The sequence below is a fragment of the Elephantulus edwardii genome, unplaced genomic scaffold, assembly GCF_000299155.1.
Source record: "Elephantulus edwardii isolate Elephantulus edwardi_28Jun2011 unplaced genomic scaffold, EleEdw1.0 scaffold00086, whole genome shotgun sequence".
In the NCBI taxonomy this organism is placed as follows: Eukaryota; Metazoa; Chordata; class Mammalia; order Macroscelidea; family Macroscelididae; genus Elephantulus; species Elephantulus edwardii.
Genome location: NW_006399836.1, coordinates 7,508,179 through 7,534,183, shown reverse-complemented (window position 1 = coordinate 7,534,183; position 26,005 = coordinate 7,508,179). Strand labels below are relative to the sequence as shown.

At 51.5% G+C, this 26,005-nt stretch overlaps 1 protein-coding gene across 1 annotated transcript in view; it reads left to right on the top strand.

Annotated features, from left to right (window-relative positions):
* The window catches only part of GTPBP1 (GTP binding protein 1), a 25,226-nt gene extending 321 nt beyond the window's left edge, over positions 1–24,905 (top strand). The window contains exons 2-12 of the mRNA XM_006890115.1: positions 2,514–2,625; positions 11,959–12,139; positions 12,727–13,075; positions 16,981–17,104; positions 17,965–18,079; positions 20,594–20,738; positions 20,852–21,034; positions 21,919–22,054; positions 22,613–22,791; positions 24,001–24,198; positions 24,808–24,905. Of these exons, the coding sequence (XP_006890177.1) occupies positions 2,514–2,625; positions 11,959–12,139; positions 12,727–13,075; positions 16,981–17,104; positions 17,965–18,079; positions 20,594–20,738; positions 20,852–21,034; positions 21,919–22,054; positions 22,613–22,791; positions 24,001–24,198; positions 24,808–24,900 (1,815 nt within the window). The 3' untranslated portion in view covers positions 24,901–24,905. The remainder of the gene's footprint in view (positions 1–2,513; positions 2,626–11,958; positions 12,140–12,726; positions 13,076–16,980; positions 17,105–17,964; positions 18,080–20,593; positions 20,739–20,851; positions 21,035–21,918; positions 22,055–22,612; positions 22,792–24,000; positions 24,199–24,807) is intronic.
* The last annotated feature ends 1,100 nt before the right edge of the window (positions 24,906–26,005 follow it).

Below are 26,005 nucleotides of genomic sequence, written 5' to 3'. Positions count from 1 at the left end.
GGGGCCGCCGGCGTGTCCCGTCTGCAGGAGGGAGGAGGAGGAGGGAGGAGGAGGAGGGCGCCGAGCGCCGAGCCCGCCCACCTGCTGGGCGCCGGGGTTCGCGGGGACTCCCGGGCCGGGGCAAGGGGGTCACTCTCAGACCCTGTGGGCGCCGATCGGGCCGCCACGATGATCAGCACCCCTCGGCTCCGCCACGTGGAACGGGGGGCGCCCGCCGCCGCCCGCGATCCCCGCGCAGCCCCGCCTCCCTACACCCCCTCCTGCACGGGCGCCCACCTGGGAGGTCCGCAGAGCAGGGTCCTCCCTTGGAAGGTCCCCCAGAATGGCCGGGGTCGCCGGAGCTGTCAGGTGCTCCCAGGGCCAGGGAGCTTCCTGTTGTCAGAAAACGAAACGCAAAGTCGTCTTTTTCTGGGAAAGGAGGATCGCATAGGAATTGCCCCAAACAAAATTGGCAGTTGGGCATGGCCCACCATCCCGGGAGTGGAGCCCCTCTTCCCTGGATGCAGTAGGGAAAGGCCTTTTAAAAAGCTTGTCTGGTGAGCTGTCCAGAAGGTAGGCAGGAGTTAGGAGTTGACCATCTGCTTGGGATTGTGGGGGATGGAAAGCTGAGATGTGACGGGCTTTGAAGGTGCTTGGCCTCATGGTTACATTGTAAAGGGTCTCAGACAGGGAGTCAGACAGCGTTCCCTGCCACTCGATAAGGCTCTGTGACCTTGAAAAAGTTTCCTAACTTCTCAGTTCTCCAGCCACCCGATCTTCAGGAAGAACAGATGCGCTGTGAGCTTAGAGATGGATGTAATACCCAGGGTGGTGCCTGATCCAGATGAAAAAGTCCCTAAATGTTGGAAGCTAACTAATGTTGGAAGCTAACTAATGCAGCTGAAGGAAGAGAGAGTAGCGATGCTTGGTGCCTACCTGTTGGATAGTTAGGAAGCTTTGAACTCTTGTGACTTTTCACAGCCTGTCTGTGGTGGTGAAATTGCACAAGACGCGACCCTAATTGCAACCTTAGCAATCAAGTATTCTGTTGCCTAGTTCCAGCTGAGCCCTTGGCAGCCAGGAAGTTGCTGCTTAAGGCTTTTGGTAGTGGCTGTGTCTGATACCTTGAGGATAACCAGGCTTGGAGCCAGTTGATGACAGTGGGTTTGGTATATTATGTGCCGAGCCCTAAGGGGCACAGTAGTTAAGTGCTTGGTTGCTAACTGGAAGATGAAGCATTGGAACCCACCAGCAGCTGCTCAGCGAGGCGCTATGGTGGCTTAGTGGTGAGGAATTGCGCTGTCTATGCAAAGGCACATGGTTCAAATCCACCTGCTGCTCCCCAGCAGAAAGATGGGGTGCAGTCTCCTCCTGTGCGATTTACTGCCTCTAGAAACCTGCTGGAGGGTCAGCTGTGGGCTGGCTCTGACGCAAGACACATAACAATAGGCACTCAGCAGGAGAAAAAGTCCTAGCAGGTTGCTCTGTGCCTTGGAAACTCTGTCCTCTATGAGTACAGATTGACTCAGCAGCCATGAAGTAGGTTTTTGTTTTATTTTTGTTAAATGTATGTCATGTTGAAAGGGAGCTCTGGTGGCCTAGGGGTCAGAAGCTGTGCCGCCAACCCAAAGCCAGATGGTAGGAGAAAGGTGGGCAGTCTCCTTCCAGTACAGTGTACTGCCTCTGAAAACCCACCAGAGGGTCGGCTGTGAGTGGGTTCTTGCTCAGTGGCGCTTCACAGGAATGATGCTGAAAAGAACAGCGGAGGTTGAAGGAGACAAGGGGACGATCAGGAGCTCTGGTTTGTGTACTCGCCATAGCTGAAGGCGGGGTTTTTGTAGATGGAAAAACTGGGTGAGACTCAGTTCTTTCTCCAAGGTCACATGTGAGCGATGAGAGGATGGACTAACCCAGAAGTGGTTGATAAGCGCTCAGATGATGAGCAGAAACTTTCAAATGATGGTGCTAATCCCACTTTGTAGCGATAACGTTTGACTGGCGAAGATACGTTTTCACTGCCGGTTCCCAGTTCATCAGGATAGCCACGGCAGATGGAAGGGAATTCTGCTGCTATTGCCCCAGGGATTGGCCTGTGGGTGAGGGCATGGCAGCATGGAAGATTCCAGATGCCAGCTTCATTGTATGTGGAAAACACTGCTCTCGTCAATTTCTCCCCGCAGTGCCAGCCTCCCAGTCAGCCTGGCTCCTGCCCCTTGATGTGTCAGGCAGCAGGAGGCAGGCCGCTCACACCCTCTTTCCTGTGGGTTGTGGCTCAGGCCACTCAGCCCACTCTGCAGTGGTTCCTACATCACTTACAGAGTGTCTGTGAGGCTGCAGGTTCAAAGGCTGCTCCAGGAGTGGTAGGGAGGCCGTGTGGGTTTCAGTCAGGGCCTTAACTTGGTTGTGTGTCTGCTTTGGATCGGGGTGGGGGGGCTGCGGGATCCAGTCAGGGTCCTCGGTCAGGCTGTGTGTCTGCTTGTGCTGTGCTGAATTCCTAGGAAGTGTGCTTTTAAGGCTGTTGGTCTCTCTTCTAGCTGGTTCTCGTGAGCCCTACGTCAGAGCAGTATGACAGCCTCCTTCGGCAGATGTGGGAGAGGATGGACGAGGGATGCGGAGAGACCATATATGTCATTGGGCAGGGATCAGGTGAGCAGAGTTTTCCTTTCACTTTGTTTTTTCACAATTCTTTAGACCCTGTTTCCCCGCTTTATGAACTTGCTGGCTCCTGGCTCTCAGCCCCTGGGGGCAGTGACTCTTTGGTGTCTGCAGAACTGTTTGGGAGGTCGGAGAAGTCCAGTGACAGTGCCGTGCCCACCCTCATGACCCTGATGTGTTTCACTGTAGAGATGCGCCTCCCCAGTGGTTCACGGATGTTGCCTGTAGCTCACCAGGACTCTCTGTTTACATAGAGGAAAATAGAGCCCGAATCCAAGGAACATCTGGTGCAAGGAAGCAGCAGGTTACTGTCAGGTCCAGGATTAATCCTGCTCTGGGTGGGTCCAGGTCTTTCCCTCCAAACTCGGTTTGGAGACCTCCTTGGTGTTCATCTTGACAGCAAGACCAAGAAAGTGAGGTTCTTTTCTCTGGTTGGGTGGCCTTGCCCCGGACTGTACTGACTGTTGAGTGTGGAGAGCCGTGATAACAGAGGTCCTCCTCTCCTCCACTAAATCCCTTCACATGTGGAGTCTTGTCAGCGTTCTGGAAGGGACCACTAACTTTTCCAATCTGCTTATTTCATTTTACTGAGACCCACTCTCTTTAGATGTAGGCGGCAGGAGTGACTTAATCCTAGATTAGATAGTAGGATGTACAGTGGGGTTTTTTCCCCCCCTGATCACTGCCAGTTAACATGCAAGACAAAGTCTATGTGCCCTTACCCTCATGCCTGTGACATTATCTTTCCTGAAATGACAGGCAGGATTGTTAGTGATCCTGAATCCAGCCTGTACTGACACTTGACTGACATCTTTGTCATGAGCCCAGGATAAGTTCAGTGCATCAGGAAAGGGCCAGTTTTCTTTGCTGAATGTAGCCTTTGCAAAAGCAGGTGTGGGTCTTCTCTTGTAGTCCGAGTTTAAGATTAGTGGAATTGCAAAAATCGTTCCTTAACTCATTTGGCAAGTGTTTATTAAGTAGCTTCTGAGAGCTGGATACTGTTACAAAGCCCTTTTAGATAGGTGGTGCCTGCCCCAAGGAAGGTGACATCAAGGCAGACACACTTGTACTTGGAAGAGCTCCGAGGGTGGCACAGGCGGGAGTGAGTGCTCCGAGGGTGGCACAGGCGGGAGTGAGTGGGTCTCCCAAGTGCTGCCATGCCTGCCTTTAAAAAGGCCTCTCATATCTGTCCTGTCCACTGGCTCCCACCTCCCCAGCCAGTGTGGAGTCTTATCACATAAAAGAAGGCATGGCCAGAGAGATAGACCATTCAGGACGTTGAGTGTCAAGGAAAGAGGGGGTTGACCAGCATCGTCAAGTGCTAAGACACAGCAAACGTGTAAGAAGCAGCCATTCTGTTTGGTGCCTGGAAAATTGGTGATGGACTTTAGAAAGCTCTTACTTCAGGTACACATTTGTCCTGTTTGTAATAGGATCATTCCAGCTTGTGCAGTGTGTTGTTGCTGGGTTCCACTAAGTCAATGCTGATTCATGGTGATGCTGTGAGTTTACTCATAGTGTATGTTGTTGTTGTTGTTGTTGTACACCATTGACTTGGGCCAGACTCATAGCTGACCCTTCAGTGGGTTTTCAGTGGCAGTGTAAGAGGAGTTGATTGCCCATCTTTTTCCCATGGAGCAGCTGGCAGATTTGAACCCTGTACCTATTGGTTGACAGCACAGTTCCTTATCATGAGGCCACCAGAGGTAAGTAATAGTAGTATTGGTAAGCAGCTCCATTGGATTCCCAAAGGCCCGCAGGTTGAACCCACCAGCTGTTCCACAGGAAAAGGACAAGCAGTCTCCTCCATGTGATTTACCGCCTCTGAAAACCCGCTGGCATGTCAGCTCCCACTTGGTAGCACTCAACAATCCATAGTTTATAGTAGAGTGAAATACTGTCCACTTCTGCCCCAGCCTCACAGTGGTTGCTCTGTGTGTTGTAGCCTGTGCTAGCTCATCTCTTCGAGGGTCTTCCTCTTTTCCACTGACCATCTGCTTCAAGCATCGTGTCCTCCTCTGGGGACTGGTCCCTCCCAATAAAATGTCTAAAGTAGGTGAGGTGAAGTGTTCCCACCCTCACTCCTAAGGAATGTGTTAGCTGTGTTTTTTCCTAGACAGATTTATTTGTTCTTCTGGCAGTCCATGGTATATCCAGTATTCTTTGCTTAACATGTAGAATGTGAATTTTATATGCGCTCTTAAAATGTAGAACTTAAGGAACCAACTGTTGTTCATTCTGAACAAGTTTTAGGACTGTTCTTTAAAGATCCAGATTCTTAAGGGCCACTGTTCTCCCCCTTTTATGTGGGCTCTTGCTTAACCTTGCCATGTCTTGATAAATCACAATTAACCTTCCACAGTAAAGCCTAAGAAGATGTCAGACGTTCATTACTGCCTCTCCTACACACCCAAGCATTATGCTTGCATCTTCCAGTTGGAAGCTCTAAGATTGGTGGTGACTGCTTCCTGCTGGAATTCTTTAGAGGTAGAAAGAAACCAACTAGTTAAACAGGCTGAACTAGCTGGTCCCCACACGGGTCAGCTTCATTACTGACTTCTGGGTATCCTTGCTAGTTTACATGTTTATTACTTCCTTCATCTGTAAAATTCCCCACTCCATTTCAAAGAAAATTGGTATGGATAAATTAGATATTTAAAAATACTGTAAGCATTTAGGAGCAATGCCTCCTTTAAGTGGTGGTGGTGTTATGTGCCGTCAAGTCACCTGCGACTCATAGGAACCCTATGTACAACAGCTCTGAACCCTGCTATATACTGAGCCAACCTTATTGTCTCTGACAAACCTACCCCCATCACCCCAGTCACTCAGTCAATCCATCTCTTCGAGGGTCTTTCTCTCTTTTGCTATCTCTCCACCCTCCCAAGCATAATGTCCCTCTCCAAAGACTGGTCCATCTTGTAACATGCCCAAAGTGTGTCAGATGGAGCCTCAAAATCTTGCCTCCAAGGAGCAGACTGGTTTCACCCTCTCCAGGATGAACCTATTTGCTCTCTTAGCAGTTCATGGTATATTCAGTACTCTTCTCCAGCACCACAGCTCAAAGGCCTCCATTCTCCTTCTGTCATCCCTAGTCATTGTCCAGCTTTCTGATGGATAGCACCTAATTGTGAAGATCATTGCCTGGATCAGGAGCACCTTAGTCTCCAGACTGACATCATTGCTCTTCAGTACTCTGGAGATGTCCCTGACAGAAGACTTCACAATGCAATTCATCTTTTGATTTCCTGCTGCTGGTACCAAGAGTGTTGATTGTGGAGCCAAGCAAACTAAAGCTGTTAACAATTTCAGTCTCTGCACCATCTATCCTGATGCTACCAATTGGCCCAGTGGTGAGAATCTTTCTTTTCTTGATATTGAGCTTCAGTCTCTATTGAAGGCTATAGTCCTTGACCTTCTGCAAGTGCTTCAGGTCCTCTTTAGTTTCAGCAAGCAGGGTTGTGTCATCGGCATAACACAGGTTGTTGATGAGTCTTCCTCCAATCCTGATGCCACATTCCTCCTCATAGAGCCCAGTCTCCTGGATGATCTGCTCTGCATATAGATTGAAAAGGTATGGAGATAGGATACATCCTTGGTGTATACCCATCCTGATTTTAAACCATGCAATGTTCCTTGCTTTTTCCTGACGACTGCCTCCTGGTCCAAGTATAGATTTCACATAAGGACAATTAAATGTTCTGGGATTGCCATGCTTCTCAGAGTCAGCCACAGTTTGTTGTGATCCGCACAGTGAAGAGCCTTTGCATAATCAATGAGGCACAGATGGACATTCCTCTGGTAGTCCCTGCTTTCAGCTGAGATCCATCTAACTTATCTATAACATCCCTAGTACCACGACCTCTTCTAACGCAGCTTGTACATCTGGCAGTTCTTTGTTGATGTGCGGGTCCAGTCATCTTTGGATAATTTTCAGCAGAATCTTGCTTGCATGTGATATTAACGATATTGTTTGGTAATTTCCACACTCTGTCAGGTCACCTTTCTTTGGAATGGGAACAAATATGGATCTCTTCCAGTCAGTTGGCCAGGTGGTTGTCCTCCAGATTTCTTGGCACAACTTGGTGAGCCATTTAGGGCAGCATCTGTTAGTTTAAATACGTCAGTTGGTATGCCATCAATTCCTGGGGCCTTGTTTTTTGCCAGTTCTTCCAGAGCAGCTTGAACTTCTTCCTTCATCACCACAGGCTCTTGCTCATACGTTGTTTCATGAAATTGTTCTGTGTCCGTCGGTTCTTTTCGGTTCAGTGCCTCTATGCTCCTTCCATCTTCTTTTAATGCTTCCTGGATTATTTACTATTCTGCCCAAAGCAGAAGTAAATGTTCTTAATTTAAATTTGATATTAAAAGGAAGTTTGATATTCAGATAAAACAACATGATATAGTAGTTTGTTTGAGATCTAGTCTCCCAAGTGTGAGTTTACCTGCTGGCTTGTTTCCTCCTCATAAAATGGAGATGATGGTGATGATAAAGTCTGTCCTCTGGTGTAATTGTTGTTGTTGTTAGGTGCTTTTATGTTGGCTCCCACTCCCAGTGACTGTACAGGATGAAAGAACACTGCCCAGCCCTGTGCCATCCTCCCAGTTGTTACTGTGTTTAAGCCTCTTGTGTTGATTCATGTTGAGTTTTTCTCTTTATTCTGACCCTTTACCTTACCAAAGAGCTCTGGTGGCCTGGTGGTAAGGTATTGCCCTGCCAACACAAAGGTACATGGTTTGAATCCACCAGCTGCTTCGTGGAGAAGGATAGGCAAATCTCCCATGAGATTTACTGCCTCTGAAAACCCACTGGAGGGTCAGTGCCAAGTCTGTTCCGACTTGATGGTGCTCGACAACAACCACCTTACTGAGCGTGGTGGTCTTTGTTAGGGACTCCTGATAACATGTTCACAGTATGTGGGACAGAATCTTGCCAGCGTCCTCTCTAAGGAACCTTCTGGGTACACTTCCTCCAAGCCAGCTTGGTTTGTTCTTCTGGAAGTCTGTGATTTCATTGGAAGTCATGACTTTTAAAGAGCCAGAAGCTGCCAAAAGTTCAGGGCACAGAGGAGAAGTGGTGAGTCTTGGGGGAATCAGGAAAGACTGCAAAGAGGGAGGTGCCCCTTGAGTTTATTCTGAAGGATAAGTGGAAGTTTTCTAAGTAAGTGGGGGCAGGTGTGAATGAGTAGGGTAAGTCTCATGGTAAAAAGCATGGAGACTTCGAATCCACCAGATGCTCTGCTGGAGAAGGAGGGCAGTCTCCTCCTGTGCCAGTCGGATCTGATTTGATGGTACACAACAAGAGAAAAAAAATTTTAAAAAAGCGTAGAACCATTGATGGTGGGAGTGTTAATGGGCCTGAGGTCATTGAACCAGGTCGGGGTGTGTAGCGTGAAGCAGTTTGACAGGAGAGGTTGGATAATTGGGCAGGGTGGAGATCTAAGGATCTTTGAGTGTCAGAGGTTAGACTTTGACCCTAAGCAATATGGTAATCTTTGCAGCCTGTTGTGCTGGGGAAGGTGTATGCTAGTGTTGTCAATTGCCTTCCATTCGTGACTCATAGTGATTTTGTGTACCACAGATTGAAAGCTTGCTGTCACTCAGGTGAGCGTAGTCTGGGGCAGAGAAGTCAGATAGTAGGACGGTGCTCTGATTCAATTTGGGCCTGACTGTGTGGCTGTGAGCAGTCGGACCTCTGCAGTGTTTGTCTTCCTCAGAGTGAGGAGCTTGGTGCACGCTGGCCAAGAGTAACGTGATGAGTGACATCTTTGGGGAGCTGTGGATGGGCCAGGTGGCACTCGCCCCTCCATGTGAAACAGAGCCCGAAAGCTTTTCATTGTCCCAGGCACAGTGCAAGCTGCTTGGGTTGGCGGTGGGGCAAGATGGCAGGGTTCACAGCCCTCCCAGGAATGCTTCCAGCAAGGCCTCCCATAGCCCAGATGGTTTTCAGGGTTCAGCTAACCAGGCGTTTAGAAACCCCTCAACCTAACTGTTCACTCTCTGTTAATGTATTTTGCATTATGCAAACATTTGAGGACTGGAAACAGGAAAGAAACTTTTTTAAAAATTTTATTTTATTATTTTTGTGTGTGTACCGTCAAATCGGATCTGATCGGTACAGGAAGAGATTGCCTCTCCTTCTCCAGCAGAGCATCTGGTGGATTTGAATTGTGTACCTCTGGGATTGTGGTGCAAGGAAAGACACTTTTTATGGGGCCTACTGGGGATGCTTGAGATGTGGTCCTCATTCTCAGAATGCTGATGTGTTGTGGAAGGGGGTTGTAGCCACATCAACTCTTCTCAAAAAGAAAAACCAGTTGGCATTAAGTTGGTCCTGACTTAGGATGGCCTCATGAGAGAGCAGAACCGTGCCCCATAGAGGTTTTTTTTAATGGCTCTGTCTTCCGAAGAGCCTCTGGATGGATTCGAACCTCCATCCTTTTGCTTAGCTGCTGAGTACATTAATTGTTCATATACTGTGGTGCTGGAGAAGAGTGTTGAATATACCATGCACTGCTAGGAGAATAAACAGGGTTGTCCTGGAGAAGGTGAAGCCAGAATGCTGCTTGGAGTCAAGGATTCTGAAGCTTCGTCTGACATACTTTGGGCATGTTGCAAGGAAGCACCGGTCCTTGGAGAGGGACATCATGTTTGGGAGAATGGAGGGACAGTGCAGGAGGGGAAGACCCTCGATGAGATGTATTGATTCTGTGAGTGGAGTGGTGGGAATGAAAGTGTTTGAGACAGCAAGATTGGCACAGGATAGAACGGCATTTAGGGCTCTTGTACACGGGGTCGCTATGAGTCGCACGCAACTTGATGGCACATAACAACAACTACTGAGGAATTCCACAAAGAATAAATAGCAAAATGGAGATCGGGACATTTGTGAGGGTACTTAGCAGAGTGGAGGAAGTGTGACAGAGGTGCTGATGGTGTCCTAGAGGTGGGGACATGTAAGGGAGGTGCAGAGCTGGGTGGGTGCAGGGAGCAGGGAGTGGTAAATGGCCCACTTGCCCTGAGACAAAGCTTAGAAGTGGGGAGCTAGGACAGGGTGTATAAGAAAGGGGAGGAACCCTGAAGGTGTGGGGACCCAGCACTAATACCTGGCCTAGGGACCCACTCGAGCTTTGCTTGCGGGTGACACAGTAGAGCTGTGTTTTATTTAGGGCCGTGAGCAGATGTGTCTCTGTGAGGCTGCTGGGGTAGCTCAGACCACTGGGGAGTCTGAGTCGCAGTAAGACCTGAACGGACTAGTGCACCTGGCAAAAAGAGTAGAAAAATGAGGACAAAGGAAAGAAGCACCAGGTAGAAAACTGGGGTCAGCAGACAAGGGGGGGAGAGGGGAACGGTAAGCGTGAGCGGCTGGAAGGATGGCTGTGTCAGGAACATCAGGAATAGGGAAGGCCCGAGGAGGAACCGGCAGGCGTTTGCGGAGCCAGTGGTGGAGGCTGAGCTGAGCTCCCGGCATGCTCCTGCTCCCAGCTCTGATTTCTGGCTTCTCCTTCTCCCGCTCTTGTAAGAGAACACCAGCGCCCGCCGTGGAGGACCAAGGGCCGAGATGTAGTCACCGTGTTAGTTTCTGTGCTGTTGTTGAAAGAGCGTGTTAAGGTTGGATGTTGGACATCAGAAATGAATCTTGGAGACTATTGGATATTCCGTGTGGAGCTCTGGGAAGAGGATCATGTTGGGAATGAATGCTTTTGTTGTGTTCAGAATTAGAGTCAAAGTCTAGTGCAAGGTGTCCTGAGAGAAAGTTTCAAGGAAAGAAAAGAGTGCCCTGGGGCTGAGCACCTCGGAATCACATTTCATTCCCGCAACCTCTCCCTCAGGCTTCCTTCTCCTGTCCTTGCATGTAAGGGACAGGGCCTGGCAGGCCAGGTGAGGAAAAAAAAGGGAGACAAGAATTGGGGGAACTCAGGTGATGGGACAGTGCTTCCTGAGGGAAAGGGGAGGTGACAGCAGTGTTGGCTGCTGTAGAAGTCAAGTAGAGGACGAACTAGAGTGGCCCGCAAGGTCGCTGGTGGCTTGGAAATGGCAGTTTCTTCTAGAATTGCCTGAGTCAGAGAGAGCAGGTAAAGTCCTAGGTGTTGCATGATCTTTTGAGATGCCGAGTGGTAAAAGGAAGAAGAAAGCTGGTCGGCCAGTAAATCTCCAGAGCCAGGGAAGGAGGGTAGCTTTGCTTGGCTCGGTTCAGCGCTGGCTTGAGCTTGTTTGTAGGGGAGGAGTGGAGGAGAGGAGAGATGTTTGGGCCTGATGGGTCCCTGGGAGGTGGAAGGAGCAGGGGTGCCCTCTGAGATAGGAAGGCTAGAGAACTGAGGGTGCATGTGGGAGTGAGGTGCGGTCACAGGAACGAGCTGGTCACTGTCACATGGTGCGTGCTCAGTAACGACCGTCCAGTCATTTCCTCCTGTCTGCCTCCCATCCTTATCCAACTCAAATTCATTTTCTAGCTGTTTACTGAACCTTGCAACCTGAGCCATCTCAGTTCAAAATCTGTCTCTAAAAGAATTCTTCAGCTCTCTCTCCATTCCTCTCCATCTCTTGCCTGGATTGTTGGCATCACTTTCTAACTGGACCCATTCCTGCCTCCTTTCTGGTCTCTCGCTTACAGTGAACACTACTGCTGCCTAGCAGGTCTTCCTAACCCATAGGTATTTGGTCATTTCACTCTCCTGCCAATACCAAGGCTGTCTGCTGCCAGGTATATAACCCACTGTTCCTGTGTTTGCTCCCCTTGGCACCCTCCTGTGGCCTCCTGTATTCAGTGTCACCCATCCCGTGCCCGGCTTACTGGTCTCTAACGTGTCCTGATCTCCCATGCTCTACGTTCTGTTCTTGGGCCTCCAAAGTCCTTCTTCCTTCTCTGGGGCTCATTTCTCACACCTGGACACCAGCACCCTGCAAAGCTGCCCTCTTCTCCAGGGCACTCCGCTGGCTCCCATTCTACATTCCCTTTGTACAGGTCTCTCGTAGCAAATTCAAGCCACATCACACTTAATCATTTTCCTGTCTCTGTCCCACTGAGCTGTGAACTCAGTAAGGGCACCTGTATTCCCGGGACCCAGCATGGCAGTTGGCATAACTCCTGGTAGCATCTCAGTGACTGTTGAATGCATTTCAGATGCCCTTTGTTGGAGGGCAGCCCGAAGCACCGTCAGGTGTAATGTGTGCCCGAGTTCTGAGAGGCGTTGGGGAAGGAAGGCCGTGCTCTCCTCCAGTGCCCACAAGGGCCTTCGTGGAGTGGGGGTGATCGGCTGACTTGCGGGCACACTGGTTGGTCAGGACCCCCTCTCCTGCTGATCCCTGGGCTCTTGTCACCAGATGGGACGGAGTACGGGCTGAGCGAAGCTGACATGGAGGCCTCCTACGCCACAGTGAAGAGCATGGCCGAGCAGATAGAGGCCGACGTCATCCTCCTGCGGGAGCGGCAGGAGGCGGGGGGCCGCGTGCGGGATTACCTGGTCCGGAAACGAGTAGGAGACAATGACTTCCTGGAGGTCAGGTGAGACCCCTCAGTGACTCAGGGTCCCCTCCAGCGTGACCTGGGGTGGAGGGCTTCGCTGAAATTGGTGATAGAGGCTTTGGCACCGTGTGTGTACTGCATCCGTCCCCGACACCCTCTCTTTCCTCTCCTGAGACTTGGAAAGGGTGTCCTGGGATGTGCTGGCGTCTTTCTCCGTTTTCACACTTCCATCTGTTTGGGAGCATGAGATGGGACCCAGTCATGTGTGTGGGGACTTCATTTCTGTTCCCATCAGCCTGTGAGGCTAGAAGGACAGGGAGGTCGGGGAACTCCTGAGAGGAAGTCAGGTTTGCATTTGCTTTCACCTTGACTTTGGGGATTTCTTCCTGACCACATGGGGGAATCTCGTGGAAGTTGAGGGAGATCACATGTAATGGGAGCCCCTTCTCCCCCATGGCCCTCCTCTCTGGATTTCACTCATGGGGGGTCTCCCAGCGTGCTCATTCAGGACCAGGTGGAGCAGTGAGCCTGGGGCCTCACAGATGCGGATGCAGGAGGCTGAGTGGCCTCCTCATTTGGCCTCCCCTCTCTCCCTCACACAGCTGTCTGGGTTCATGTATACACAGGGTCGCAGTGGTGGGCAATGTGGACGCTGGCAAGAGCACGCTTCTGGGGGTCCTGACACATGGAGAGCTGGACAATGGCCGAGGCTTTGCCCGCCAGAAACTCTTCCGCCACAAGCACGAGATTGAATCGGGCCGCACCAGCAGTGTGGGCAATGACATTCTGGGCTTCGACAGCGAAGGCAACGTGGTGAACAAGCCGGACAGCCATGGGGGCAGCCTCGAGTGGACAAAGATCTGTGAGAAATCCACGAAGGTCATTACCTTCATCGACCTGGCTGGCCACGAGAAGTACCTGAAGACCACCGTCTTTGGCATGACTGGCCATCTCCCCGACTTCTGTATGCTCATGGTGAGTGCTGGGGTGGCCGGGGTGGGCTTCTTGGCAGGGGTCTGAAATTGTTTTGAGAGGAAGCCTTGTTGACCTGGACCTTTGACAAGCTTCACAGGAGCTTCACAGCCCTCAGAATTCTGCAGCTTAGTACACAAGGGTGTACCTTGATCTCTTATCTAGTGAGACCAGGAAGGAATCTTTGTAGTAAAAACCAAGGGTGTTTACAGAGGGTTCCTGCAGAGGCTTCCTTATTGCTTTTAGGCCTGCCTTCTCCTGGAGGCAGGGCTGCATTGAGGAAATGAGATGGCACTCAGAGGGAGGACACTTGGGAAGAAATGGGGGAGGGGGCCAGACAGAGGTACATGTGGCACTGTGTGGTGTCCCAGGCTGCAGGGAGTGTCCCCAGTGTACAGATACTTGTGGAGAGCCTGGTGATGTGGCAGTGAGTGGACGTCCTGGGGCTTATCCCAGGCTTCCCAGCAGCCGACATGTGCATGAACTGAAAGGAGAGGGAGCCAAGGACTTCTCCACAAACATGTTCTCAGCTCCCCCTGTGTCCCGTCTCTCATCTCCCCTGGATAGACACATGAGGTGTCCCTAAGGTCCTCCACTTGGCACTTGGCTGTCACACAAAGAGTGAGCGAATTTTCCTTTGGCAAGTCCTTCCCAGACCCCTTCCCATTCCCAAGTCCTCCAGCTGACTGTGTTGAGACATGTCGTAAACACAAGCATCTGTTCAGAGCAAACTTGATCAAGTTACCCCACAAACATGGTTTTTAGGCAGATTCCCCCCAACTGTAGCGTACAGGGAGACAGAACATATGTGTGAACGCTCTGGTACGGGTGCTTGGGATCTCAGCCAGGTTTCAGCTTTTATCTCTGAGCATTGCCCTGGAGTCATCATTGACTTTCTGACTGGGCTGCAGAAAGGGGTCTGAATGGGAAAACCATGGGAAGAGTGTAGGGGGCATGTTGGTCTTTAAAATCAGCATTATTGAACCATAGCGACCGGGATCAAGTCATAGAAGTATCTTCACCCTGATGAAATGTTAAATATTACAGTTTTTCTCTAGGAAAGAAATAATCTTATTATTTGGTCCATAGCAATGAATCTTCTTGTTGTTGTTTTTTACTTTTTAATTTTAATTGAGATTTTAACAGAAGTTTATAGAGAACTTGGATTTCCATTCATTCACTGTTGCACATTTTCCTTCCTACTCCCACCCCCAGTTTGCTTTTCTCTTTGAAAAAAATTCTTTCATTGTTGGCACGATTTCCCCTGCCTCCTGCCCAAGTCCACTTTGCTGTGCAGCTCTTATTCTGGACTGTTGTCATGCAAATAATACCTAATCATATATTCCTTTTAAACAATTTTTTTCCCTCATCTGTTTCAATGCAGTGTACATTATTTATCCCTTCTTTTCTTAGTTTTTTCCCCCAACCCCTATGTCAGTCCTGTTTTATAACAGTGGCATTATGCAGTATTTATCCTTTTGTGACTGAGATATTTCACTCAGCATAATATCCTCCAGGGTCACCCATTTTGAATAATATTTCGTGAGTTCCTTGTTTTTCAATGCTGCATAGTATTCTGTTGTGTGAATATACCACAGCTGCTCTATCCATTCATTTGTTGATGGGCACATTGTTTGTTTCCATCTCTTTGCTATTGTGAACAACGCAGCAATAAACATAGGTGTGCGTATATCTGCTTGGGAGCAGTTCTGATTTCTTTAGGGTATATTCCCAGTAGTGGGATTGCAGGATATTTTGATTTCTAACTTTTTGAGAAAGTGCCATACAGCCTTCCATAGTGGTTGCACCATTTTTCACTCCCACCAACAGTGAATAAGGGTTCTGGTTTCTCCACAACCTCACCAGCATTTGTTGTTTGCTGCTCTGTTGAATTTTGCTATTGTTACTGGGGTGAGATGATATCTCACAGTTGTTTTGTGAATCTCATTCTTATTGAGTATCGTCAAGTTGGAACCGATTCATAGTTGATTGTCATTCCAGGGGGCTTTCAGAGGCAACAAATCACACTGGAGAAGATCTCCCATCTTGCTCCTGTGGAGTAGTTGGTGGATTCGAACCACATGCTTTTGGGTTGACAGTACAGCTCCTTACCACTACCTGTGCTCCCTTTGACAATGAGTGGGGGCGTTGAGGGGAATCTTTTAAATAGATGCATAGCAGAGTGATAGAGCCAATCACCATCTTACCCAGGTTGAGGAGAATCAAGTCTTGGTTGTATTGCAAAGATGGAGGGAGTAGGGAGAAGTACAAGGACAGAAGTTGGGGTGTAGGAAAGAGTTCAAGGCAGGTGCAGGACATCAGCCTTGTGCACCTGGACCAAGCGGAGCATGTGTGGGGCACAGGGTGTGCATGTTGTGATGATTTTACTTTGCTTTGCTTTGTTAAGTAATGCATTCACAGGCACAGACATGAAGAAGAGCCAGATCGGTGATAATGAAGTCTTCAGTATTTCCAGTTCCCCGTGTTGTGGGGATGTTTAGTTCTCAAACACGCGTGTACATTCTTCCCCTTCAATTTTGACATTCAGAAAAGGTGAAGGAATGGGTCAGAGTACCCAAGAGCCCCCCTATTTTGCTTCCGCAATCATGAACAGTTTACCATGTCTCCGTCTAACATACTTTGGACATGTGTGGAGAGACCGGTCCTTGGAGAAGGACATCATGCTTGGGAGGGTGGAGGGACAGCGCAGGAGGGGAAGGCCCTCTATGAGGTGGACTGATTCAGTGACTGGGGTAATCGGGATGGGAGTGTCAGAGACAGTGCGATTGGCACAGGACAGAGCAGAGTTTAGGGCTGTTGTACATAGGGTCACTATGAATCGCAAGCGACTCGACGGCACATAACAACAACAACAACGTTGAACAAACGTGTATATATGGGATTATTTTGTTGGAGTCCTTCGGAAGTGAATGATAGACATTATGACTCTTTGTCCTCAAATACTTCAGCCTGCAGCTCCTAAAACTAAGTCTCCTCCCATAGACTGAAGATCCAGACTCGTTGCGGTGGAGTCTCCCTCCATCAAGTTCCTGACCTGGACATCCTAATGAGAGGAGGCTGCCAGCCTTTCTCCTGTGGGATTCAGATTGTTTCAGTTAACAGCCCAGCACAGCACACTATGCAGTGCATCTCCAGGGCTGCTGCTTTGACTGTTGCAACCAGGAAAACAAAAATAGTTCCTTAACATTGTTTGCCATCTAGTCTAGAAATAAATATAAAATCTTAGATGTTCCAAAAATGTCTTTTCACTGGGATTTTTGTTAGCCTCATAAAACCAAACTGATTATTATTATTATTCCGTACTGATAGATAAGTTTCCTTATCTATCTATTAGAGCACATTTTGAGTTTGTGTCCTGGTTTATTTAGCCAATCTTTTTTTTTTTTTTTAGGCCAATCTTTATAGCAGTGTTTAAAGATTCCTTGTTGCTGGGGGAATGATAACTGTAATAACAGATGCCATCTTGGAACACCAGTTTCAGGCTTGTTCTGTGCTGAACTCTTCACACATGTCAGCCTCAAGTGACCCTCTCCCATTATACGGGGAAACTGAGGCCTGAGGGTATTAAGCAGTGGCCACTTGGATGAACTTAGTTGTTTTCCCAGAAGTCTGGGCTTTCCTTTCTTATTATTTTTCAAGTTCTCTTGGATTCTGATAACGCACATGTTTCAGGTGTTAAAGAGACTAAACAATCCGTGTCTAGTGTAGCTGCCTAGAGCAGTCATGTTCTGGACTTCTGGTCTTCAGCCAGGTGCCCCGGCAACCTTGTTCTGACGGGGGCCTCAGAAATGAAAAGATTCCTCCTCCTCAGCCTTCTTAGCCCCTGTGCCCACCCAGCAACAGTCCCTGTGCCCTGGTCCTGACAGTTCCTCTCTATGTTGGGACAGGTTGGCAGCAATGCTGGCATCGTGGGGATGACCAAAGAGCACTTGGGTTTGGCCTTGGCCCTCAATGTGCCTGTCTTCGTGGTAGTCACCAAGATTGACATGTGTCCTGCCAACATTCTACAAGGTAAGTAAAGCGTCTGGTTAGCAGCGGTCTCTGTTTCGAGCTGTCACCCCTGGGCCCCTTGGTCCGCTGTCAGCACTTCAGTCAGAATCTTCTGCTTCTTCCTCTTCCTTCTGTGCTCCTCTGAGCACAGCCTGGAATCTTCCCCTGCTCTTTGTTCCTCTGGCTCCTAGTGGTAAGGTTTCTGATCTGGTACCTTTTTTCAGAGGGAGCTCTGGTGGCTTAGTGGTAAGGAATTGAGCTGCCAACACAGAGGTATGCAGCTCGAATCCACCAGCTGCTCCTTGAAAGAAAGATGAACAGTCTCCCATGCTGCTAACTGCCTCTGAAAACCCGCTGGGGAGTCAGATATGTGGAGATACGGTGTTCTTTCAGACGGCCCCAGGCAGAGAGGCTTGGCCCTGTTTTCTGAAGTGGAAGCATGCGTAGTAGAAATGTGGGCGAGCACCCGAGGCTTCAGCACAGGATTTGCAGCGGCCTTTGGGAGGAGCTGTGGATTGTGGGAGAGAAGTGCTCTTGGAGAGGTTCTCAAAGGTCTTTGCAAGCGTAGGGATTTCAAGAGATCCTTTTGGCAGGTGAACAGTCTTCTAGGAATTCGAGCACTCTGGGAAGAACTTCCTTCTCAGGGCCTTGGAGTCACATGCTTCCAGGATGGGAATCTTCTGAAGACTAGAGCAATCCAGAGGCTTCACAACCTTAGAAAACAGGGCCATCTGCTCCGAGTAGCACACCCCACACTCTGATTTGGGCCTGGGGCTTTGTGAGGTTTTACCCTAGTCTGTCTGTTTTCTGGGTTCTTCATTGATGAGTTGGACCCATCTTGCCTTGGGAGCCTCTCATTCTGCTCCATTTCACCCCTTAAGAAACCCTGAAGCTGCTACAGCGCCTGCTCAAGTCGCCGGGGTGCCGGAAGATCCCCGTTCTGGTGCAGAGCAAGGACGATGTGATTGTCATGGCCTCTAACTTCAGCTCTGAGAGGTGAGCAATGTACTTACTGCTGCGGGGGCAGGCAGTGCTGGGCGGGACATGCAGTGTTAGGCAGGACCCCGACTTATCTCTCAGAGATGGAGGTGTGCAGAACAGTGCTGGGTGAGACCCCCAACTGCATCTCTGAGGAGTGGACGGGGCAGGCAGTACTGGGTGAGACCCCTGACTTCATCTCTCAGAGGGCAGGGAAGCACATAGTGCTGGCTGAGTGAGACCCCTACTGCATCTCTGAGAAGTGGACGGGGCAGGCAGTGCTAAGTGAGACTCTAGACTTCAGATCTGAGAAGTGGGGAGAGGCAGTGCTTGATGGAACCCCTGAATGTATCTCTGAGAAGTGGGGGGGCAGGCTGCAATAATGAGTGACAGGTTGGGGAGCTGGCACTTTGGGCAGTAGGTCTCATGGGAGCACCACCTCAGAACACCTCCTAGTGAGTATTGAAAGGATGAGATGAAGTGGAAGGTTCTGGCCTCAGCCCAAACCTCCCAGGGGCTGCATCACCTGCTCTGAGATGCTGGGCTCCCTGGGGTTGGCATCACAGCTGAGAGCAACACTGTTGCTGTTTGTGAAATGAGATTCTGTTACTGCTTCTGCAGGGCTCTTGTGTGCCTGGCTGGTGTATGAGGGAAACACAGCTGCTTTTGTAATTGTTACTATTAGTGGTTTTTTTATACTGTTGTTTCTTAAGAGTGCTTTCATGGCAGATCAGTTCTGGCGCCCACTCATTTTGCATATTCGGTCAACCCATTAATATTTATTGGATGTTCTGTACCAGGCGCTTAATCTATTCACTGGGATTTTGGGTTGACATGCATGTATTTGAGGTATTCATCTCATTGGTCAGATATATATATATCCTCCTTTGGTAACAGTGGACATGGAGCACTCAGAGTGTCTTCCCTTCAGCTGTGTGTTCAGCCATCCACCTCCTGAGTTGGTCAGTTGGGTGGGGCCTGGGGCAGCCTGGGGCTCTGCCCTGGTGCTGTCTTCAGTGGCACTAGCCGGCCAGCAGAGGGGGCTAGGCAGCAGCTGGCTCCGTTTCTGTTGGCTTTGTGAGTGCCTGTCTGTGAAGGGGAGCCCCGGGGGCCAGGCTTTAAGGCCTCCACTGCTACAGAGGCTTGGTGATTCTAAGCCAGCAGCTGCTCTGTAGGGAATGAAAGCAGCTTCCAGAAGGACTGCAGCCTGGAGACCCATGGCACAGTTCTCTGTCTTCTGTAAGTTCCAGACGTTGGAACTGATGCCACAGCAATGCGTGGTTTTGTTTTCTTAGAGTGCCCTTCATCAGGGAGGGCCCTGGTGGCACAGTTGTGAAGTACTTGCTGTTTATCAAAGGATCAGCTGTTTGAACCCACCAGCTGCTCTGTAGAATGATGTAGCAGTAAGCTTTCCTAACAGTTACAGTTTGAAAACCCTCTGAAGGGTTTCTGCTGTGTCTTACAGAGGCATTATGAATCGGAATGAACTTGATAGCAGTGGGTAAGGGCTCTGTGTAGGCTCTGTTCTAGAAGCTACACCCAAAACCCACCCCCACTGCTTTTAAATCAGTTCTGACTTATAATTGGGTTTCCGAGATGCTAAATCTACCATCTTTCTCCCTGGGAGCAACAGTTGGATTTGAACAACTGACTCTTTGGTTAGTAACATATCACACTATGCCACAGAGAGCTCTGGGGAATTCTAATTCCAGGCTTGAAGTTAGTTAATACTAAATAGTAGAGATAGTGGGAGGTCTGGTGGCCTAGCGGTAGGGAATTAGGCTGCTCTCCCAAAGGAAGGCGATTCAAATCCACCAGCTGCTCCATGGGAGAAAGAGGGGCAGTCTCTTCTTTTGCGATTTACAGTCTTTGAAAACCTGCTGGAGGGTGAGCTATAAATTGATTCCACTCTATAGCTCGTAACAACAATAGTAGTAACTCTCTGGACAATATAATATGTAACACAGAAAGTTCTCTGATAATTCAGGCAGCAAGAATACTCATCCTGAAAAAATAAAAAATGAATATCCATCTGGGAAGAACTTCCTGGGAGAAATAGCACGTGAGACAGGCTTTGATGGATAAAGATTGGGTAATTGATTACGAGGGACTAAACTCAAGGCAGAGGGGTCAGCGGGAACAAGGAAGTGTCAGGCCTTATGGGAGAAGAGGCAGTTCTCTGGTCTGGCTGGAGCATGGCATTCAAGAGGGAGATGGTGGCTTGGAGCCCAGGGGTGAAGGGCTGTACCGGTACTGCAGGGAAATTGGAGCTTTCTCTTAGAGAAAGGTGGTGAGGGTTTTACCTAGGTTCGTGCACTTTAGGGAGAAGGCCCTAAAGTTCTGAAATAGGGCTGGGGGCACATCAGAGGGGACAGATGTCAGTGACAAGGCCAGTGAGAGGAGCAGGCCTCGGAGGGACGCAGCAGGCTGGGGCCCGTGAAGCCACAGCTGCTCCTGTGCCCCCACCTGTGCCAGGGCAGGAGCCGGCCGCCTGAGCGCCTGTCTCTCCCTGTCTCCTCATCCACCGCTTAGGATGTGCCCGATATTCCAGATCTCCAACGTTACAGGCGAGAACCTCGATCTGCTGAAGATGTTCCTCAACCTCCTCTCCCCCCGCACCAGCTACAAGGAGGAGGAGCCGGCAGAGTTTCAGATCGATGACACCTATTCTGTCCCGGTGAGCCCCAGCTTCTGACCCCGCAGGCTCAGGGCTTGGCAGGTGTTGGGGGTAAACCAGGCTGCAGGGACTGAGTGGGCAGACTCACTGGACCAAGGCTGCCTTCCCTGCAGGGTGTGGGGACAGTGGTGTCGGGGACAACACTGAGGGGCCTGATCAAACTCAACGACACGCTGCTGCTGGGCCCAGACCCCCTGGGGAACTTCCTGTCTATCGCGGTCAAGTCGATCCACCGCAAACGCATGCCCGTCAAGGAGGTGCGGGGCGGCCAGACAGCCTCCTTCGCACTGAAGAAGGTGAGTGTGGCCACTCCCTGAGAGGCTGGGGTCTGGCCAAGGCTTTCCCCACTGCCCCCTCTCCGCAAGCTGCTGTCAGGGAGGGCTTGCTGACCCCTTTCACAGATGAGGAAAATTGTGGTTCAGAACAAGCACCCAGCGACTTGCCCAAGGGCACATACAAAGTGTTACAGCAAGACTTGAACCCAGGACTGCCTGACCCCTAAGCTGCTCCCTCACCAATGCCTGGGAGCATTGTGCCCAAGCACAATGTGCTGAGGTCATTTAGGGTGTCTGCTGGACAGAGAGAGGGCACTTCCACAGAGGGTCAGAGAGGATGTGTCCTATAAAGAGGGTGCTCCCATAGAGGGTCAGATAGGGCATCTCCTATAAAGAGCTACTTCCACAGAGGGTTACATAGGGTGTCTGCTGGACAGAGGGCCCTTCCACAGAGTCGTGGGTCTCCTCTCAGATCTTCTTCCCATTCATCCTTCCATCCTCTGGGGCTTCGGGTGAGTGCTCATTGTGGGGTCAGTTACCTTTCCCTCCAGCCAAATTAACCAAAAGTAATAAGGCTTCACCCCCCACTCCAGTCACGCCATTCTCACTCACCCAGTTCCCCACCTGGTGGTCGCCTCCCCCGTCTAGCCCCATCTCCTCAGTCCTTTCAGGCCCAGCCAGGTGCTATTTCCTGCACGGAGCCTTACAACGCCCGGTGTCAGGGTTTAGGTTTCCCATGTTACAGCCTCGCACTATCCCCCTAGGAGGCCTGTGACGTGGTGTGAGGGTGGCCAGGCTGAGTTGGAGCGGTGTTGGGTCTCACTCTAGGATCCCGGCCCTTTTTACACAGATCACACCCAGAGGCGTTATGGTCCCTGAGGTGTGGGCCTCTGTCTTCCTTTCAGATCAAGCGCTCATCCATCCGCAAGGGCATGGTGATGGTTTCTCCACGCTTAAATCCCCAGGCCTCCTGGGAGTTCGAGGCAGAGATTCTCGTCCTCCACCACCCCACCACAATTAGCCCGCGCTACCAGGCCATGGGTAGGTGTCCACACTCATAGACTGCCCCTTAGGGTGCTCCAGTAACGTAGGCCCGGTGCTAGCGCCCACCGAGAGACCGAGGACCATACTAGTCAGAGATGTCACTGCCTGTTCTGTAGCACAGACTGAGTGTGCTTCTTGCTGGGCTCTGGAGACCCAGAGCTGCCACCTGGCCCTCACGTGTGGGCCTCCGTGAGCCCCTGACACCTGTGCACAGCGCTGTGTTCCATGTACACACGGTGTGGTTGAGGTGCTGGGAACAGTGCTGGTCAGAGAGGAGTCTTCCCTGCAAGTGCCAGCCCCAAGAAGACTCAGCGTGCACAGAGGGCCCTGGGCTCCAGGCGCTAAGACCAGTATCCATACAGGGTCCCGGGCCTGGGGAGGTGGGCGAGGACAGGCATCACGCCTGAGTGGGCCCCCAGCTCCTGCAGCCCCCCACAGACCCCTTGAAGTCTTTGCCCCAAGATGTGCCCAGTCCTGGGCAGTACAAGCGTGGTTCCCTCACTGCACCCCCACACCCCTGAGGGCTAATGCTGACCCCCCGCGGCTCCTTGGCAGTGCACTGTGGGAGCATTAGGCAGACGGCCACCATCCTGAGCATGGACAAGGACTGTCTACGCACTGGAGACAAGGCCACCGTGCACTTCCGGTTCATCAAGACCCCCGAGTACCTGCACATAGACCAGCGGCTGGTGTTTCGGGAAGGCCGCACCAAGGCCGTGGGCACCATCACCAAGGTACAGTGCACAGACTCCCTCCACGGCGCTGGGGTCTGAAGGCCCCTCGAGAGCCCGAGAGCCCTGACCTAGAGGGGCAGCCTGTTCTGCTGGGGAGGGCAAAGCAGTGCCAGCTTATCACCTGGAGACCGTCCTCTCTGAAAGCTGTCCCTAGGTCACTCATCTCCCAGAGTTGGGGTTATGATCGTGGAGGAAAGAAGATGTGCGTGGACAGGGCATTTCTGCATAGGAACAGGGACAGCTGGGGTCAGTGACCAGCGTTGTTGGGTTCAGGTTCATCAGGCCTGGCCAGGCCTGGGGCTGTGCCTGAGACCTCAGAGAGGTGGGCTTGATTAGGGCAAGTGTTGGGCCTGAGGTACCCACCTCTGCCTTCTACAAACCCCGCAGCTTGTGTTGGGACATCTGATGGAATAGTCGGCTACGTCCATTTACTGGAAGATGGGCCCCAGACTCTCTGAGATCTTCGATTCACTCTCAGACTGGTCTTGCTTCCAGAATAGTCTTCCTGAGATCCGTCCAGAGCTGTGGTGGCCATAGGCCTTTGCTGTGTGTATGTGTGTGGGGGGTGGGTGTCCGCACTCCTTTGAGGTCGGCTTGCCTCCGGGACTGTCAGCACTCCACGCAGGCTGCTGCCACTGTCTTGGTCACCACCTCCCTAGACAGAGATTCAGCCTGGACTCCAGGGGCTGATGCCAGAGCCCTGCGTGGTGACACATAACATGCCTGATGCCAAGCTCCATATGCTCCACCTAATTAGACACGCACTCGGCCTCTTGGGAAGGGCCGGATGGTTACCTAAGTCACAGTGTAGGGTGGTGACACTCCCGAGCAGAGGGCCCGGTGGTGCCATGCAGAGTCCAGCTGGCCTCGTGGGAACAAGTGCCTCTAAGTACCCAGACTCCAGGAAGTCGGGGCCCAGGGCAGGAGCTGGAGGGAGTAAGGAGTGTCAGAAGTTTTCAGTTCTGCCAGCTGGGGCTCTAAAGAGCCCCTAAAGGGGCCAGACAGAGGCAGGCAGCGAGGCCATGGCAACCATCCTGGATCCCCGAGTGAGCAAGAGTGGTTTTCCAGAGACAGCCCCAATGCCACGGCTGCCCTCCTTGCCCAGGGTCAGCCAGGCGGGCACCAGAAGCCCCTGTGGCAGGGGACGTGCAGCTGAGCAGGTGGCACTGGCCAGCAACTCAACTGTCCCCTCTCCCTGGGTTCTTACAGCTTCTCCAGACCACCAACAACTCCCCAATGAACTCCAAGCCCCAGCAGATTAAGATGCAGTCGACGAAAAAGGGCCCCCTGAGCAAACGAGAAGAGGGGGGCCCATCAAGCGGGGCAGCAGGGGCCCCGCCCCCCGTAGACGAGGCGGCTTCTCTAGGGGCTGCGCAGACCTCCGCAGCCAGCAGCCTCCAGCCGCAGGTAAGTGTCCCTGCTGGACCTGACCACGATCACCTTGGGATGGGGGAAGGTGCGTGCACCCGTGACTGCAGCCACAGTGACACAGGTCATGTGTCCCCAAGTGGCCATCGAGCAGGGCTGGTCAGCTCCCAGCATGTGCGTGCCTTCAGGGGAGGTGATGGGCCCACAGCAGTGCTTCCCAAGCCAGGACAGGGGACACATGCAGTCCTGACTCTGCCTGCTTGTGACGAGCGTTTAGTTTTGACCAAGCAAATAGAACAGAGGAATGGCCAAGTTTCTCCTCTCATCGCAAACAAGTACTGCTTGTGTGAGGGAGGCTGCCATCCGGAGGGTTTGGAAGGCGCTGTCTCAAAGGCTGCTCCTGCCCTGTCCCACGAGTAGGGGTGATGCTCACAAGCTTCCCCAGCATGCATCTGCCTCTCTTGTCCCTTCGTCCCTTTGTCTTCTCACTCATCACTGTGCATGTCCGTGGCAGTCCCTCCCTGTGAGGACAGTAGTGTGCTCAGGACACAGGAGACCCCTGGTCACACCCATCTCCTGGCCCCTTGCTGTCCTGCTGCCTCTGAGGGGGTGCTGTTGGTTTTCAGACTCCTCCTCTCTCTCTTCCAGCCTAAGCCGAGCAGCGGGGGCCGACGACGAGGAGGCCAGCGGCACAAGGTCAAGTCCCAGGGAGCCTGCATGACCCCGGCCAGTGGCTGCTGAATCTTGCCAGCCCACCCCCCGCCGTCCGAGGATCCTCACACTGGCCACAGCCGGAGCCACCCTGTCACCCCCACCCCTGTTTTTCAGGGGGGTCGTAATTTATAAACTGAGGCAGGGGGCCAGACTTCCTGAGGACTGACCTCCCACACCCTTCCCACCTCCCTCCTCACTCACACATTTTTGTACATTGGCTCTTAGTTTTTATTCTTTTTATTATATATCTATATCTGTCTCTAGCGTTTACATGCGTGTGTGAGGTGCAGGACACGGCCGGTTAAGGGCCCTTCCGGCCTCCTTCTCTCCCTCTCTGACTTGCCACCAACCTCCAGGAGCTGTCCACCTGCCTGCCTGTCAGTCTGTGGTTTGTTTGTCTCCCTGCGAAAATCCTCAGGGCCTTTATGGGATGTCAGGGAGCTGACAGAGTCCCCTCACCCCTCTGTGCTCTAGGGCCCTTCCATGGAGTCACCTCTGACTGAGGGGCTCTGGGCACATGTCCGCCTCTGTCAGAGTAGGGCCGAGATGAGCTCTTGGAAAGAGCTGGCTTGTTCCTCTCTGCCTGCTGTCCCTGTAAGACTAAGAACAGATAATGCCGAAAGCGGTTAAGTTTTAATCTATAGCTGTGTGGAAGAGGGGAGACTGGGCTAGAGGACCCTCGCTGCTCCCAGCTCTGGTCCTTGCCTCTGACCCCTGACTCTCAGACAGCAGGCCATTTCCTTGGAGACAATCGTGTGGTGGTCCTTTCAGCCCCCTGCCGACCCTGCCGGGCCAGGAGCCACTGCCCTCACCCAGAACCTGTCTCCGGCCGGGATTTGATTTCAACCTTTGTTGGGGCTCCGGGGTGCTGGTTACTCCGGTGGGGTCCAGACCTGCTCAGGATCTTGTTTTCTAGCCCCTTCTGTGGGCAGTAGAGGAAATGTTCTCTGGGCCAGGCTGGAACTGGAACCCCACCTTCCCCATCACACCCTGCTGTGTCTCAACATGGTGCGGTCCAGGAGCTGGTGTTGGTGTTTCCCACATGACAGGAAGGGCCTGTGGTTGGGGGCCTCTGATTTGGCGGGGAGCGGATGCAGGTGTGGGTGGTGAAAGACTTCTGGGCCTGGCACAG